The following is a 17,962-nucleotide window of genomic DNA, read 5'->3' as shown; positions in this document are numbered from 1 at the left end:
ATCTAAAACCCCGTATCGTAGAAGCAAAGAGCCTGTTATTTATATATTTTTCTAGCATACCCTAAATAAAGCTAGTTAACAACACAGGGAGCAGGTTTGGAGCAAAGCTTTGTTTTTTTTATTGCAGTTATTAGTGAAAGTTACACTTCAAACTGAAGCAAAGCAACACTAAAACAATATTTTATTTAAAAAAAGGTAAAAACAAAACAACATAGAGTCCTTCCAGTATAGAGAATGGCAGAAAGACAGGAGTGGAGGCTGTCACAGAAAGCTTTGGTGACAGTTTTGGCTCAGAGAGGTCCATGACTGAATTTCACCACGTCAGTATTGTGAGTAACGGTGTTAAACAAAAACAAACTTTTTAATCTCAGCCACAGACAATGTGTTTTTGTGGAGACAATGATTTAACCAAAGGTACCACATTCACCACTGATTATCGGCACACAAGCATTTTATAGCTTCAAAACCCATTTAACCCCATATTTGCCTGTGTTTTTTCTGAGCCATGAAGTTCAGCTGACACTGTGGACATAACTGGGTATTCAACACATGCATAAACAATGCCAGTAACTCCGAGATACCATCATATCCCCCACAACATTTTTAGTTCTGTGGACAACAGAAGGATGAAAATTGCCAATCTGAGCACTTAAATTTTTCCCATTTTTTACTTAAATGGCATTAACCCTAATCAAAGAGAAAAGTTGGAAAGTAAAATCACATTTTCTGACAAAGGTTTGGCAGTCAGGTTTGGTATTTCCCTCAAGATATTATCCCAGTTCCTGACACTACCGATTCAGATCAGCACTTCAATCTCCATCCATTCTTGCAGACTTTGCTTTGGAAAGAAATTCAAACAACGTAAGTATAAAAAGATTAAAATATCACATATGCATTCAAAACAAATTTATTTTTCAAATTAATACAGTTGGTTTACAATATACCCAACTTGATGGTATCTAAAGCCAACAGAGATCTGATGACTGTTGTGTGTACTACACACAGCTGCACAGAGATTATAGATGACTGCCAGAGGGAAGGGACAGTGAAAGAAGTTGACATTTTACTGTGCTGGAAAGAAAGCAACCATTGCAACAGGTAGAAAATTTTGGCAAGAACAATTTGTCCGGAAAGGGAGAATGGGCAGAGGACACTGCTTCTGCTTAGCAATTACATCTTAAAACACACTGACACATGATTTCCCTCACATTCGGAATGGTTGCAGACCACATCCGCAATACAAATAGGCACACATGGTCAAGATGGTTAAGTAAAAATAAAGGCTTCTACCAGCTTGTTTGCCATCCGTCTACAATCTATTTGTGCAATGTCTCAAGTCACAGCTCTACTTTATTCTTGAAACAATTCCCTTTTACTTTGAACCTCCCCCCCCGACCCCAGTTATCTTCATGGTTGGAACACATTTTACTTCCTTCTTAAGCAATGGCAACACCAAAACAAGAAGGGAGCAGTTACCAGCATATGAGAAAGAGCAAGGGCAAGACGTACACATAGAAGGGAATCTCAATCCACTTGACTGGTTTATTAAAATTTTATTCTGAAAAGGAGTCCCGAACAGTACAATTATTATTTTTTTTAAAACATATGGTATTAAATATGCAAAATCTATATGCACAACATTGCTTCCAGCAGTCTCCTAAACAAATACATATTGATCACTAGCAATGCTTATGGCACACACTATGCCACCTGAGGCACCTTCCGCTGATCATATTTTAATACCCACACTGGCTCATAACTGAATGCTACCAATTACAGTGAAAGCTTTAAAGTAATACCTGTTGATAGACAATGTTCTTATCTCCAATCAAACACCTCCAGGCCATTTAAAGGGCTGAATCCTTTTCCCCATAATAAGCAACAATGCTGTTTATCCACGAATAGGCTACCTGGGTAAGTTTAACGGCTTACTCCAAGGGAAGAAACAAGAATATAACAAAAGAATCTGTACCCTGTGAGCCCAAGGTCATCACCTAAGCTGTGAGACAAATGAGCTGCTGCTCAAGTGATCAGTATACCAATATCACTAATCACGGCAGTAGGTGCTGGGCAACAAGCCTGTAAGAGCAACATCTTGGATTAAAAACCGATACTGCCAACTCTGTTGCTGTACTGAAGCTAGCTTTTCAGAATTACTGTCTGCGAAACAGACAAAAAATGCAACTTACTAGAAACAGGATTTTTCTACAGGAAAATAACATTAAGTTGTCTCAAGGGTAGATTCGATGCTGTAAAGCTTTACTGCAGAAATGAGAACATTATACTGAAGAATAGAAATCAAGTCCAAAGAAATGTAAAAACTACAGCCACAGGAAGAAAGTGATGTACAAAACGGAACAGCCTGAAGAAGCCATTCTTCACTGAAAAGTTGCCAGAAGACAAATCTTCTCATCTCTAGCAGTCTTCCTCACGCTTACTGAATTATTTTCAACATTCATTTTTTCTCGACAGTTAAAGAGTGCTGCTCAAGTTTCTACTCTGCTGGCACACCACCAGGTTTAAAAACTTCAAAAAGGTTCTTTAAATCTAGCATTGCTCCAACAGGTACTGTTTGCTAATGTGTCTGAGTAAACACTAACTCGCAAGACATGGATTTTATATTAAAGAAACTGTTTTTGAACGGATTTAAGAGACTTGCAAGTGTAAGCATAATGAAAGTTTATTAGTAACTATTTTAATAGCTAACTTTTGCACATCTGTGTTTAAATTAGTTTGTGGATCTACGATTTATAGGTTAGCATAACCCTAAATTCAATACACAGTCATTTTTTTCTGTGTTGCTAGATAATATTACAGTATGTGTTAAATTTCCAACTGCCAAATGTCTTTGAAGGACCAATTCAATCCTCAATGAAGGTTTTCCATTTAAATAAACTTTGCCCTCTGACAGTCTGTTTCTCACCAAATGGAAACAAAGGATTATCTTAAAAGAAAGCAACAGGTAAACATTATGGGACCAATCCCAATGGCCTTCCTCAGGCACCGCTCAGTTGTGATGACATGTATGCAAAGAACACCGGCTCATTTCAAAGATAGACAGATTTCAAACAGTACTGTATTGATAAGTGAAGATGCAAACTTGCAAGAAAGTGCACAGGTTTGTAATAAGAATTTAGCACTTCCACAACATGATTCATCCTCAGAATACCTAATAGCTAGCTCTCATAAGGCAATGTGAATCACTGTATACCTTTTGAAGATGGGGTAAAAAACTGAGGCAGAATCACTAACCCAAGGTCAGAGAGGGAACCCATTTCATAGCCAGCATTCATACCAGAGCTCCTGGCTGGATAAGTCACCAGTATCTCAAAACTGTATAAAACATAGCCCATTTGAAAAGCTTTTTCATAACGCTCTGAAAATCCACTATTTTAGCAGCTTTAAGCCTAAACTAGCATCTAATGATACAGGCAACTACTTTTGCGCAGTACATATTATACAAAAGCCTTCCCTCTACTAGTACCTTGATATAAAAGGAGAGGTGTTTTTTCCCCCCCTCTCATACCACTTTGCTAAAACTTTCCATACCCAAGACACCATAAAATTTGTTACACAGACATCAATACCCTCAGCTGCTGGCAAACTAGTTCTTGCAGAAACCTCTGTGATGTTTAATCCTCACCACAATGTTCCCACTTCATCAGACCTCTACACTGCTCCCCTACATTCATTAGGCAACATTCTTAATGTCCTTACAGTCACCATTGCGGGGTGGGGGCAAGAATTGATGGAGTGTATGAAAGGCTGCAGAAGCACAGCGAAGAGTGAAGACGTTACTGGACAGGCAACATTGAAATAAAGGCAAAATTGATTATTTTCAATAGATAATGAGAAACATACATCAAGGTTAAATTTTATTTAAAACATTGCAAATCTACCAGTAAAAGTTTGTTTATATGACAACATTACTCTAGAGAAACCACTTACTTTAAAAGCTTCTCCTTTCAGGGTAGTTCTAATTCACAGATAATTCAGGGCTTTTATTAAGTAACTCAATGCAAAAACAACTCCATTCTGACCAAGGACTTCAAGCTTTAAGAACAACTCATAAAAATATTAACCATAGTATCAATGCAAATGCAAGTTTTTCCAGCTTCTGTTCTTGATCAGAAAAAGGCACATGCTTGCTCTCAATGAGTTCAAGTTTGACACAAACATTCCCATGACACCTAAGTTAACATCTGATGTTCCCAATCTCCGTGAAGGGCTCAGGCTGAACGCAGCTTAACTGACATCCACCCAACTTTTACTGAATCCTTTCTATTTCTACTGGCAGTTACTTTCATCACCTCATTGCACTACCACCGCCCCTCACATTCAGACAAAGCTGATTCACTTTCCACACGGCTAAAATGTTCTCAACATGGCTAGTTCTCTGTAGACAGTGGAGGGAGAGTGATCCTGTGTAAGGGAAATAGGGAGGTAGGTAAGAGCCGAAGAAGAGCAGAGCAATTGTAGCATTATAGCAAAATTAACTCTACAACTGCCTGCTGTTTTCTTGTTAGCCAGGCACACGTCAGTGTGAACTGTCTGAAGATTACAACCAGAAATCTATCAGAGCATCTACATTTTACAGAGGGGTTGGATACTGCCCACAAAACCCCTTGGCTCCACTCTTTCAAATAGCACCCATCTACCGGAATTTGTATCTGCTTTGAACCAAGTAAGGTGGCTTCAAGATTTAGACACAAAACACAGATTATTTGTTTTTAAACTACACAACTGTTGCAGGCCCTGCTACCTGCTTCTCAGCATGTTCCTTTTATGGAGGGGAACAGGCATGCTTTTGTTAAAAAAAAGGGGGGGGGGGGTTCCTCCTGCTATATTAGTTTTTGAAGTAGCCACACATTGGGCCTTTTGGGTAAACTATGGATGCAAAGGTATAGGTTCACAAGGCTCTAGCAGCATAAGGGTTTTTTTGTTTTCTTTTTAAGTATATTTAGCTTTCTCTTTTTTGATATGAAGACACGTTTCCTCCTTGCATTTTTTAAGAGTTTTCTACTATTGGTTTGATAGGACAGTCACCACTACCATTTCTTCTCTTTGTAAAACATCAGGGCAGTGACAGACTTAACATACAGCTGAGTCAGTTCAGCTTTAGGATTAATCCCAGCACAATTTGCTATAAATAGTATCAATTACAGAAAACACTCAATCTCAAACCTTTGCCAGGAAGGATGAACTAGTCATATACACTAGATTTTTTTCTTTTAAAGATGAAATATATGAGGGTGTCTTCAGTGATTGATTAGCTTGTATTTGAGTTGGATATTTTAAAACATCATGCACCATCCAATGAATGCAACAGAAATACAGATAATTTCTATTGTAGTTAAACCCATATGTGCTACAGTTGGTCTTCGAGGCAAGACTTACTAAGAGATTTGTGCCCAAGGAAACTAGCATCATCAGATGCAAGACCATTTCATTTCTTTTTGACCACATTTGCAGTGTATGGAAAGAGAAGCAAGAACTTATAAGTCTCAACAGCTTCGGTATTTGCTAAAGGTGGATAGAAAAAAAAAAACCCTGGTTCATAGGCAAGGGAAGAGATAGAGAGTATTTCTGAAAACCAAGCTGATAGAACAGGATTTTTGGCCCTTTTCAGTCCAGAAGATAACTCTACAGCTACCAAAAGGGATACAAGACATAGTTTTGGCTCAGAATTCAGACTGAAGAAAATACTTTCTCAATCCTAGTCTAATAACATTAAGAAAATGGGAATACAAAATAAAGTCACTGTAAGCTTAAATAGCAATGAAGTAGCTTTGGGCACAGTACTAGAACAAGCAAGTTGGTGACAAATTGCAAGAAAGTTCAGTTCATTTCTCTAACTTGAAACAGAAAAGTCCACACAACAAAACATTAAATTTTTGTTTCATAATTTCTGTTGCACAATAAGCAGGAGTGCTATATTGTGAATTAATCTAACAGTATCCCTTTAAATAAAGGGGACAGCAAGTGCAAGGGTCACTGTCGAACACTTTGGAATTCTAGACTAGATATTTCATTGATCACGTCCAAATCAGTAAATGTTGAAAAGCTCTGCTTACTTTGAGAAAAAGACTGGACATGAACACATTCCTGCAACAAAACCATTTGCAATTGAAGTGGGAGTTTTATGCTTAAATTCCTGATATCCAAAAATATCCTGACTGACATCAAGTTATTGTATGTCTAAAATGCCCAGTACTGCACGAACAGCAACGAAATGAACACAAACTCATCTTGGTTCTAAACTTAAGGAAACGGGGTGCCAATTAAAGTAGACTGTCTATCAAGTTGTTTTCTTCAGTTTCCTCTCCAAAATGATTAGTTAAGCTGACTTCAGAGAAGAAAAACAAGACATTCAGAAACTTCTCCTGTCTAAAAAAGTGTTAAAAGCAACATACAGATCAGACATAGACCTATGAGCTGCACACAGATTAACAATAAATATACAGAAACACCACAATAAAAGACAAGGCTCATCTTGAAAGAAAAAAGTCTGATAACTGCTATTAAGACCATTACAATAATGAAAGTTAAGTGTGTATTTTTTGCAGGCATGTGCAAGCACATTACAGTGTAATCAAAGCAGAACTTTGCTATTATTATTACTTTATGCAGCATTAGAAGGTTACTGAGGTGCAGTGTTTAATAGTCTAGTCTACAGCTTTCTTGACTGGAGGAATGCTCACCAAACTCGCTATGGACCCACAACACCTTCTGCCATCTAAACAGGGCAACATCTCTCACCCCACCAAGCAGTTACTGTTCAGAGCATCACAACTCCCGGTTAGGAATTAGAAGTCCCATCAACACACACACATTACTCCTTTAAAAATACAAGCCATGTGACATCTGTTCACAGTAGGACTGACCATCTCATAAGTCTTCAGATAGTTCTCAATTTGTCTACTTCATCTTTGGGAGCCTGCTACATCTCTAAGAGACAACAACCTCCAATAACCACAGATTCCATTTCAGCATTATGTTGTCTGAAGAGTCCCGTGCGGTTACTTTTCCTATACCCTCCTCCCAACCACCCCCCCCCCCCCCCAATATGAAGAGGTAAATTGCACCAGCTAAACCAAAGCTGATTCTAGCCTACCAGCTGAATTTGGTGATCGTTCCTCAATGCCTCTCCCTCTGATGAAAACACTTTCCCGGTTAATCTTGGTCCTGACTCAGAGAAACTGATGCTTGAAAGTACCTGAAAGATACCATCAAACACTTGGCATTTTCAATAATTTATCTTAAATTTTCAGCCACGTACAAATGGAAAATAAAAATCTACAGCACCATCTTCTAAAAAGGCACTTTCTGAGGACTGTCTTGCTTAAAAAAAAAACCCAAAAACAAAACCCACTCCAGGTTTTAAACAGTGGAACTGCTTTGTTTTAGAAGGACCCTATGTTAACTACCCGTGTTAGGTGAGGGGTACCTCAGACAAAATTTGAAAAGGCCAGGGCACATGGGATGGAAAGTGGATTGAGTCTCTCCACCAACACCCTTGTTTCTGTAAAACTGATGTTTCAATATTTTCTTTGCAAGCTTCTTCCCATCCATATGCACCTTTGCCTAGTTAGGGACTTTTTTTTTTTTTTTTTTTAGTGTTATAGAAATTAGGATTCTTGAGACTCTGCTAGGGAGGTAAAATTTAGGATCCTGTATACACCTGTTTCATACTTCAATTACTGTAAAGTACAAATCTTCTACTAGCAGAAAGCATGAATTAGCTCAAGCTCTAACCACTATTTTTCAGATTTTTTTAAAAAAAGAGTGAATTGGCTAAAGTTTTATTTAAACATGTGCCAAAACAAAAATGGTATCAATACCCAGTATCAATCTAAAGTACCATCTTTGGGTAGAAAAGCAAGCCAGGAATCTTTCCCTTTGACATCCCTATGGATTTTATTTTGCTGGATCCAATTAACCTGCTAGTGGCAGCCACAAAACTCCACAGCACTGAGACCGACAGAACGCCTGCCTGCCACGATGGAGACGAAGACGGCCATTTGGAAATAACGATCTCTGAAAACTGAATTTATGGTTTCAAGGTACATAATCTGAGCTTTTGATTCCTTGTTTATAAAAAGTGCTTTGAGTAAGATTCTAAACCCTCAGTTCACAAAAACTGGGAAAATATCAAAAGTGGACAAGATATGAATAAAGTATAAAAAAAGGCCTCAAGCTTTTTTAAGTGTAGTTTGAGCTTGGAAATTTCCATCAGAGTGAACTTCAAGACTAGTAGAAAATCAGTAGCAGCAGCAGCTGGAATTTGTACAGAAGATGATTATCTGGTATCGTATGTTAAGCATTTCATAGGACAAATTTGTACTTGAAGAAAATGAAATTAGTTTAGGACCAAAGGCATCTCAAAATAATTTGAAAAACTTTCAGAAATCCATTTTCCTTCTGAAAAATCATTTCTATGGCCAAACAGACTTCCGAAAGGATGCCAGAATGAACCCTACAGAAATAGCTTTTGGACATATTTCATCAGATTACACATTTAACAGTAATACAGCAATCCTGAGTAAAATGGCCACAGCTGAAGTGCCCTACAAAAAACGCTACTTACAGTGGAGTCGTCAGTCATTCTGTTAGTAGATGTTGCAAGTTTAACTCCTCAAGTTCTATTTCTTTCCAAATTCGGATCTACTAGTCACTAGATCACAGGTCTAGGCAAGGCTTTCTGTTAGGTTACTAGAAGCATCGCCTCCAGTCCCAGAGAGTGGTTCCTACCTTTGGCACAGTACCAGCACTGCAACTTCAGCTTTGGGTGGTTGATACCCTAAGGGTGCTTTCCCCAAACTAGCTCTGGGCCCCTTGTGCGTCCTCCCACCGTGGAAGCAGTTAGTGGCACTTGCACGTACACATGAAGTCTTGGTGTGGTAAACTGGTACAGTGTCTTAGGAGACAGGAACCACTTTTCTGGCTGGGCATATGAACGAGGCCAGTATCTCTGCAAAGTAAGTAGAACTGTCCGCCTTTGCCCACGTCCCTCTTTGGACTGTATACAGACAGCTCCCAGAAAGACAGGAGGATCTGGTATGCCACTCAAGATTTCCCCAAACAGCACATAAAATTTGAGATTTTTTTTTTTTTTTTTTTTTAAGGAGAGCAGGTACAAAAATAAAAGAAATCCATATACTCTGAAAATATACTGGAAACTGCCACCACAGATGAGGTACCATTTATCCCGACCCCCCACCCCCAAACTGCAAACATCAAAATATATATGTTTTTAAACAAAGGAAGAATATCTGGCTATTTAATCTCAGTTAAAATGACAGCACCCTTTGTTACACTTGATATTTCACACCATTAATTCTCTTTTGAAAAAACAAGATTCCTAACTAACCTTGATTCCTTGCTTATCTCCTCATTCCTTAGTGCAGTAATTGTCCATCTCCATTTAAATAAATATAGCAGCTACAGCATCATAAACGTGTGGCCCTCACAACGCCAGTAACTTGATATCGTAATACAAATAAGTATCGGCACTTTACGTAGATATTTGCAAAACCAAGAATAGAGATCAAAACTTCCAAATACTCTTCACATGAAAACCAGGTAAAATTTCTTGTTGAGCTAGCATTTAAGTCACTTTCCCAATGAACTTTTATTTTTTCCTTTAATTTTTGGTGAAAGTAGCAAGCAAAAAAGCTTCTCAAATCATAGTCACTGAGTGTGGGCAGGATGAGCAGCGTACAGTGTCTTTGAAAGGAGAGTCAAAAGACTTTAATAAAAAGGAATTTTCATCTAAATGCCAGAAATCCACAAGAAGTCTTTGTAAAATAGTTTTAAAAAATTCTCTATTTTAAAACATCAATTTTCTGTAAAAAGCCTAACCTGAACATTTTATAAACAGAACTACTAGCTAGAGTGCTTCTTAGAGAAGACTGTCAGGTCACAGACTAAGAAAAACATTTGAGTGATTTATTTGGAAATCATCTTGCTCAAATTATTTAGTTACACCAACCTCCCTGCAGCAGTTTTATTTGAAGGCGCTGAAAGGTAAGTGCATTAAGAAGTCAAAGAACATGGCTGGGATCTGCGGTTACACCTGATGAAAACATGCAACTCCCGGGACCCCAAAGCGTTTTTCAGACATATCAGGATCTGCTGAAAGTCTCCCTCAACCACCCTCCCACTTATTCTCTAAGGACCCCCAAACCACTAGCAAACTGCCCACCTTTATGACTATTTCCAGTGCAATTTTAACTTAGCAAAGTTAGTCTTTTTACATCATCTTCCTTGATATTGGGAGATAAAATATGTATATACACTAACTGTTTAGTAAAGCTCTTTGAGACAGTGTTGTGAACAGCACTACATACATTTCAATGCAATATACAAATGCACAAAATACAGTACTTTGTTTTCTGGCAGAAAAATGGGGGAGATTCATGCCTGTTGAAGCAAAACGGGCTCAGATTTTAGGCTCAAAATACAGTATATTGGCAAACAGCGGATTTCATGAGAATGAGAGGAGATAAGCTACTTATACTAACCCACTGGTTTTCATGTGGAGAGCAAGTGGAGTTCAGAAGGGCTGGGATAACAGCAATGCCCATATAAACGATCTGCAGTATATATACTATGAACCAGTGCAAATAAAAACAGTCAAAAATGCAGTTCACGAGTTTACAAAGTGCAAAACTCCCCAATCCCCTCACTGAATAAATGCTCATCTCTGACATCTTAAATATTGGTTTTTACCTTTAAAGTGGAATGAAAAAGTCCCATTAATTTTTGTTTCACATTTCAGTGATTTAATATGTTAACTATCCCAGCCCTCTTATTTTATTTGCAAAGTGAAATGAAGTTACCAATAACTTAATTTTAAAAGGAAAGTCATATCAAAGAGGAAAAAAGCTAAAAATTGTATTAATTCCAGACACTTTATTGATGTCAAATAGATTTAACTAAGCATGTAAAAACTTAGATTTTAATAAAAAACCCTTTCCGTTTAATTCAAATATCCACCACAGCGCAAAGCCAAAAATATGGCCAATTCCTTTGTTAAATCAAAACACTGCAGTAACAACAATAAAGCTTGCAGAATTCTAGAAGCATTTTTGCTATTTTTTGATTTAAAAAAGGAAAATCCAAGGTTCCTTCTGACTATAAAACTTTCCTTTCAAAATTAAGGCTTTTACTTTGTCCTTTTAAAATCATGGAGGTGTCCATTCTCCCACGATTAGTGGTACAAATACTGCTTTAGTACAGCTCAATGGACACAGTTTGCCTTTAGAACGCTTATTGCACTAAAAGATAGCAAAAACAAGTTGTCAGTTTTTAAAAAATAAACATGGTTACATTTCTAAAAAATAAAAGTTGATGTTGACCATATGTTCTGTAATAATTAAATTAAAGCATTATTATTACTCTAATAAATATAAAAGAAACAAAAGGAAGCTAAACTTCAAAAACACATACATATGAAATCACATTAAGGTGTGAGAGGCAGCAAGTAAACTAGCATTTTTCTTTTTCCAAAAAGACCTTAGCTCTAAAGTTTCAGTTCTGGTGTTTACTATATGTAATCCCATAAAACTTGGGACATCTGATCTCACATGAAGCTCCAAAATATTTTGACTTGCCAGATAGAAAATAATTGAAACTCTTGGACTAGGTAAAACAGCAGCTTTAGTGAATTCACCAGGGAGCAAGAAGAGTTTGGATCACTACTGCCTGCACATAATACCACTAACTTCTTTGTTTGCTTTTTAAAAGGGAACTATTGGAGCTGAGGACTCCAGAACTGTGAAGAAAGACAAAGGCAGCAGTTGGCTAAACTAGGTTCAAATTATTGGATTAGTGTGCAAAACGTCTTCCCCTCCCCTCACTTTTTCTAGTTAGTGCTGTACATTCAAATGTACTTGGATATGTTCACATTCGAATGCTGATGGCAATATTGAGACGAAGATTTCTCAATGCAGTGGGGTAAAAGAAAAAAGGGGTTTTTTTGCACACTTCCCTCCCCCCAAACAATCATTGTGATTGTTCCTATAAAGGTTGTTTGCTTTTTTTTTTTTTTTTTTTAAATTACACCATTGATCTTTTTATTTTTTTTGCAAAGATAGTTGTGCTGCCGAGCAACTTGAGGTAAAGGCATAAGAGGGTTAAACTACGAGAGAGAGAAAAAAAATGATGGCGGTGCTTCCTACAGGAGACCGCGCCAAAAAAGCAGTTGGCTGGTTTCATATTGCATAATAGTGCTGTGTTCCTCGATGAAGTAAACAATCTTCCTTGTGTCAATTTAAGGGTTAGCCTCTCGCCCCTGCACAGTGTCAACTTCAGCATGATCGGAGGCACACCCCATAAACCAACCCCACTGGAAACATACATTGTATGTGGCTTAATTTTTCAGTTCTTCCTTTCAGTGAGTATGCTCCCATTTTATTGACTTAAGCGAAGTACATCGTGCGTAAGGTGTCTTGGTGAATTTGTACAGCCTTCGCAAGGGCCTGTGGATCTCTCCCATTGCTTTGTCCTGAAACATGGCTTCCTTCAGCACTGCAAGAAGACGAGAAAAATTGAGAAAAGCAGTGCTGTAAATTACACTAATTGAGATTAGAAGATATCTTCACATCAGGTCAACATGCAGGAGGCTAACATGGCAATATTACTAGAGCTGGATACCGAGAAAAATCTTGGTCTGTTCACCTGAACAACCTCAAGACTTTTGACAAATCCTTTTACCTTAGTTGCTCACTTTGTTCATCTATAAATAACCCTATTACAAATATTTGGATGGCTTTAAGGTTTTAAAATACTTCTGACGTAAAGCAGAGTTATATAAGTTCAAGGCACTATTAACATTAACTTCATTCACGACTACTCTAATTCTAAAACCAGAAACTCTCAATGCGTGACTTGATCCTTCAGAACATGTCAAAGTAGTAACACAGAATACAAAAGCAGCAGCAGCTAGGAGAAAGTATTTGAAGTCCAGTCTCTGAGAGACAGCAAAATGAGTGGTAATTATCTATAATAAGATGGTTTTGTGCCTGGTAAGGGAGCAGAGACTAACAGGGACAAAAACCTAAGCACCAGTATTTTCCATTTACCTGTCGTGTTCTTTGTCCACGAGATGGTACCGTGCTCTGAATGCTACCAGGTGAGCATAATACGCTGGTGCAGGTATAGAAACTGAACGTGTACAGCGCACGTATGTGTGGCAAAGCTGGTAAGTCAGTAGCTGAAGTTCATCTGCAGTAAAACAGTTATCATCCCACAAAACATGATAGTGTGAGGGACGGCTGGTACCCTAAGAAGAAGGGAACATTGGTTCACTTATCTGGCTTTTTCACACAATCAAGTCAGATTTTTAGATTCAGAAAGGCCAGACTATCTAGTCTGAATTCCTATGAAACAGCAGCCAAAGAAATTTCAGTCTTATGTCAGAGTTCTAATTAAAGATGAACAACAAACCTACCATTCACATCCAACATTGTTACTTCAATTATCCTTGCTTTGGGGAAAAAAAAAAAGCCTTCTAGTCTAAATTTGCCTAAACCTGAGCTTCTAGATAACCCTCTATGATCTAAGTCTGCTCCCAGCAATCGTAAACTGTGATTACACCACCTCTTGACCACCCTGAATTAAAACTGTTTCTTATTTAGACATGTTTCCCAGACAAATAATGTGTTGCTTTTAACTCTTTCCAGTTTATTAATATCCCAACTTACAAGTATGCATACCAGAAATGCTTCCAGTGTTCCAGAAGTTACCTAAAGAGTACTGCACAAAAATTTACATTTTTTTTTTTAACATATATAATCTCAGTTTAATTGAGACTTATTTGTGCAATGAATCAGAACAAGAAAAGAAAAACGTGCCCACCCAGCCTCAACAGAACTAATGACAGTGTGGTCACAGGCTCACACGATAAATAGTCGAAGCATTATTTTTTTCCCATTTTTAAGCAATCTCCCAATACAACTTTTGTCATTAGATTGTCTCTCCATTGTATTGTTGGCAATACCACCACACTGTTGGATTTAATTTCCATACCCTGTAATTCACTGGTCTGCATTTAGTCAGCCAATAATCAACATAGCCTTCAGTCTTTCAAATTTTTACATTTGAAAACTCAATTCAATGTTCATTTCAATATAGCTACAAATCAGAAAAGCAGCAAGTTTTATTTTCAGAAATAACAAAACTCCAAAATAAATTGACCTCTTCAAAATTACCTTCACAAAAAATTTGACCTCCCATCAAGGCAACTTCTAAAAGTGTAGCAGAAACCACCTCTTAAGTAAATAATTAATATTGTTGGTCCCCAAATAATTGGATGTCTCAGATAAGACACAAAATGACATTTCCCTACTAAGTAATTGTAAGCACATGCTTCAAAAACAAAAACACAAAACAAAACAAAAAACCCAACATGTATTCTAAATTAACATTTACTTGTAAAGAAACAATTATACCTGTATTCCAGCATGGCTACAGAGGTAAAAGTCAAACTCATACGGATGTGTAATATCTGTATCTACAGTTGTTCCAGCCGGAATGTTGCCGCTTCGTCCAACCTACAGAGGGTTTTGTTGAAAATATTGTCAGCTAGCCACTATTCATACATCTCAACTGTAGTTAAAAACACAACTTTCTATTCAATAAATGCAACAGTGAAAGAACTGCCTCAGTACTGTTTGGAACGTGTCAACAGAGCAGTCCAGGACGTTGGATACGGATGCTCTATGGCTCTCTACCACCACAACACAGAATATGGCATCCACAGCACTTCAGAACTTCCACTCTTAGGAAGCCAGAAGAGCTGCACATAAATTTGTATTTAGAATTGCACACTCATGTTTGCGTTAACTCACTCAGAAGAACAGAAATATTATTCCATCATATTGTATTTTCTTCTATTAAGATTTCTGTAGACTTGGTCCTAGACAGTTACAAGAGTATTAACTACAGTCCACTGATAAAGACTAACATTCAAAGCACAATGTGACAAAACCAGATGAAGATTTTTTTAAAAAATGTATTTACAATCAAAGATTTCTCTAGTTGGGGCCATATTTTTTGCCTAGCAATTCAACATTTTCTCTAAATGCAAAAACAGAAAACCATCAGATTGACAGAGAAATCCATGCTTATATGTTCTTCAGCAACATAAGTGCTTGACATCAAGCTTTCCACACAAGGCTACTATGAGATAACGATTACCCTTTCTGTTCTGTCAGCACAAAACAATCGTGTATGATGTCGCTTCTGCACCACAATATAGGTTATTCCAGGCTGGTAATCCTTCTCCAAACTGATGCAAGCTTCTCTAATAGCTAGCAGTTCATAATACAAAACCTACAAGCACAAGAACAAAACAGTGTAGGTTTTCCTCCCCTTATATTCTGCCTGCAATGCCTAATAAATTGTTTGCAGTTAACACCACGTTCAATTCTGCTACACAATTGGTAATCTTAGAAAATCCTGAGAAATATATTGTTCCCAAAGTTTTAAGAGCTCTTCTTTCCAGAGAGGAAAGAAATTATAATCTTTCTTTACCCAACATGCTTAAGAAATTCCCTCCTAAAAATGTCACAACTATTTTGTGATAATTTGGCATTAACATAAGCAACTCGAGCAATATAGCTTATTCAAACATGAGAACTGGAATTATGTTACACACAATTACTAAGAAAAAAAGAAAAATCAAAAAAACCCCACAAATGAACCAACCTGTCGAAACTGTCCTTCAGAGACCCCATCCCTATAGAAGATGATTCGTGTGGGCTTGAACCGTGTTGATTTATAGAACTGGATGAGCAGCTCTCTCACCATGGAGGCAAGATCTTGGATGATTTCCTGCCGAGGTCGCTGAACTCTCACTGTGGCACAGTACCGGCTTGGATGAGCATCCATACTACCTACAACCTTCAGGAGAACATTACATGACTAAGGGCTACAAGATCAAATCTACACAAGAATATTAAAATAACAAAAAAAACCCTCCAGAAAAGCAATTTTCGAGTAGAAAACATTTGCTTTAAAACATTTACCATAAAACTGTTCAACCTGCACCTACTGCAAATTCTGCTTAACAGTTTTGCACTTAAGGAAAGAGGTATAAACTTGCCCTGCGAGCACCCTGATACACATCTGCAAAATTTATCTGCCTTGGAGTCTTCCCCTTTGTTCTCAGCAAACTAATTCATATTCTCGTAATCTAGACTGAGACTGTCCTCTGTTTTCTTTGAAGTTTGGTCACCTTTTCACAGAAAGATACTTCAGTTTGCCTTAGTTACTACTTTAGGGCAAGGAGGCAGTTTCCATAACTGCAGTGGATGCCAAATAAAATACCAAGGGGCCAACATATCAAGGCACTGCTCAAGAATCCAAGCACCACCTTGGTCTGTTGGACTGTACAAACAAAAAAGGTAGGAAGCATCAAAAACATTCCTGCCAAATCCAGCTTTTAATTACATTTTCTTCCTTTAAAAAAAAAGAAAAATATTATTAACATTATGAAGGTGCATTATTTCCTTTAGAAAATTTTTGCAGAAGTATACTATTTAACATGACTGCCATTCTATGTTGATTTAAAAATTAAAATGCCAAGAAAAATAATCTGAAGTATCAAGTAGCATTTTTCTTTTAAAGATGCATGACTTTTAATAAAGCTAGAAATCTATACAGAGAACTGACGTATGCCCTGAAAGATTGGGTTTTTTTAAAAAAAGAAAAAAACCACAAAAACAAAGTCAAGGAGTTCATATAAACCAAGTTCTCAAAACATATGCATGTGTTTTCTACTCTAACATTTACCTAAGATGAAAAAACCCTGCTGATTTAATGAAACTTACAGCAGCTATGGAAGGCTTCTTTCCATCCCCAGCAGGAGGGTGCGTGACATCTGCTCCCAAAAAGATCACTGGCTGCTGGAACACAGAAGGTCTTAAAAAGAAAAAAAGTGAAAAGTCACACTAGTAGATGAATAGTTGGTGCAAGATTATTGCTCAATATGGGGTTTTGTCTGTATATCAGCTTTTCAGCTAAGCTACAGAGAGAAACACCTTCTTACCAGGCACTCGGACCAAACTTAAACAATGAAATTTGTGTGCAAGATACGAACTTCTACAATACTATAGTAGTCATTGTGAAATATACTGCTGTTTAACTGTATCATGATTCTACTAGAAGAAAGCTTAAAAGCAGCACCTTAACAGTAGAGACAGTTTCTTACAGAAATTATCATTGATAATTGATTACAATAGTGCTTGGAGGCCAACTAAGCACGGCTTAGGTACTACATCAGCCATGCCACAAATGGCCAAGTGCAGTGGCCCACGTATTATTCTGGCTTACAAAATAAAAACAGCAGGATGATCCCCCAATGCATTCAAAATACTCTTCCAAGTGCCACTGTATCATGTTTAAACTTTGGTTCCAAACTTTCAGGAAGTCTCAGGAAAGAATTTCTAAGGCTCACACTCTAGCAGTTACTCTGGATCACTACCCTGCATTATGCACACTCCTAAACCTCCGGAGAACATCTAGACACATTAATACTTTCAGTATCTGTAGAACTGCAGTTTCTCTTCAAATTTTTGATATTAACCAAACATTTGGTAATAACCTTGGCTCAAGACCTAACTCACAGGTCAACAGCTACTCAGAGCCACGCCAGAAAAACCTTTAATACTTTTCAAATCTCATATATCATACTCAGAAGAATATTTCAAACTTAAAACCTTGGCCAACTTTAAATTCTAGGTGTTAATATCAAACTTAACCTAAATCAGTCTCCATAAAGATTCTTACCGTTGATGAGGTACGAGGATATTGTTGATTCCCCCTAGTTTAACATTAATCTTCAGGCACAGATTTGATAGGGTCTGTGGAGATGTTTTGATAACATTTTTGACTTGAACGCACTGCGTGGCCATTCCCAACAGCGTATCTCCCACACGCTTCACCTCCGCTGAGAAGC

General features: G+C 37.5%; 1 protein-coding gene across 1 annotated transcript in view; it reads right to left on the bottom strand.

Annotated features, from left to right (window-relative positions):
* Window positions 1-95: 95 nt before the first annotated feature.
* AGO3 (argonaute RISC catalytic component 3) overlaps window positions 96-17,962 on the bottom strand; it is a 39,417-nt gene continuing 21,550 nt past the window's right edge. Inside the window, exons 13-19 of the mRNA XM_026104665.2 lie at window positions 17,794-17,953; window positions 16,836-16,926; window positions 15,712-15,906; window positions 15,202-15,336; window positions 14,454-14,555; window positions 13,086-13,285; window positions 96-12,531 (exon numbers count right to left, since the gene is read on the bottom strand). Of these exons, the coding sequence (XP_025960450.1) occupies window positions 12,423-12,531; window positions 13,086-13,285; window positions 14,454-14,555; window positions 15,202-15,336; window positions 15,712-15,906; window positions 16,836-16,926; window positions 17,794-17,953 (992 nt within the window). The 3' untranslated portion in view covers window positions 96-12,422. The remainder of the gene's footprint in view (window positions 12,532-13,085; window positions 13,286-14,453; window positions 14,556-15,201; window positions 15,337-15,711; window positions 15,907-16,835; window positions 16,927-17,793; window positions 17,954-17,962) is intronic.

Source organism: Dromaius novaehollandiae, chromosome 23 (genome assembly GCF_036370855.1).
Source record: "Dromaius novaehollandiae isolate bDroNov1 chromosome 23, bDroNov1.hap1, whole genome shotgun sequence".
Classification (NCBI taxonomy): domain Eukaryota; kingdom Metazoa; phylum Chordata; class Aves; order Casuariiformes; family Dromaiidae; genus Dromaius; species Dromaius novaehollandiae.
Note: the sequence above shows the minus strand (reverse complement) of the source record. Positions and strands in the feature narration are given on the sequence as shown.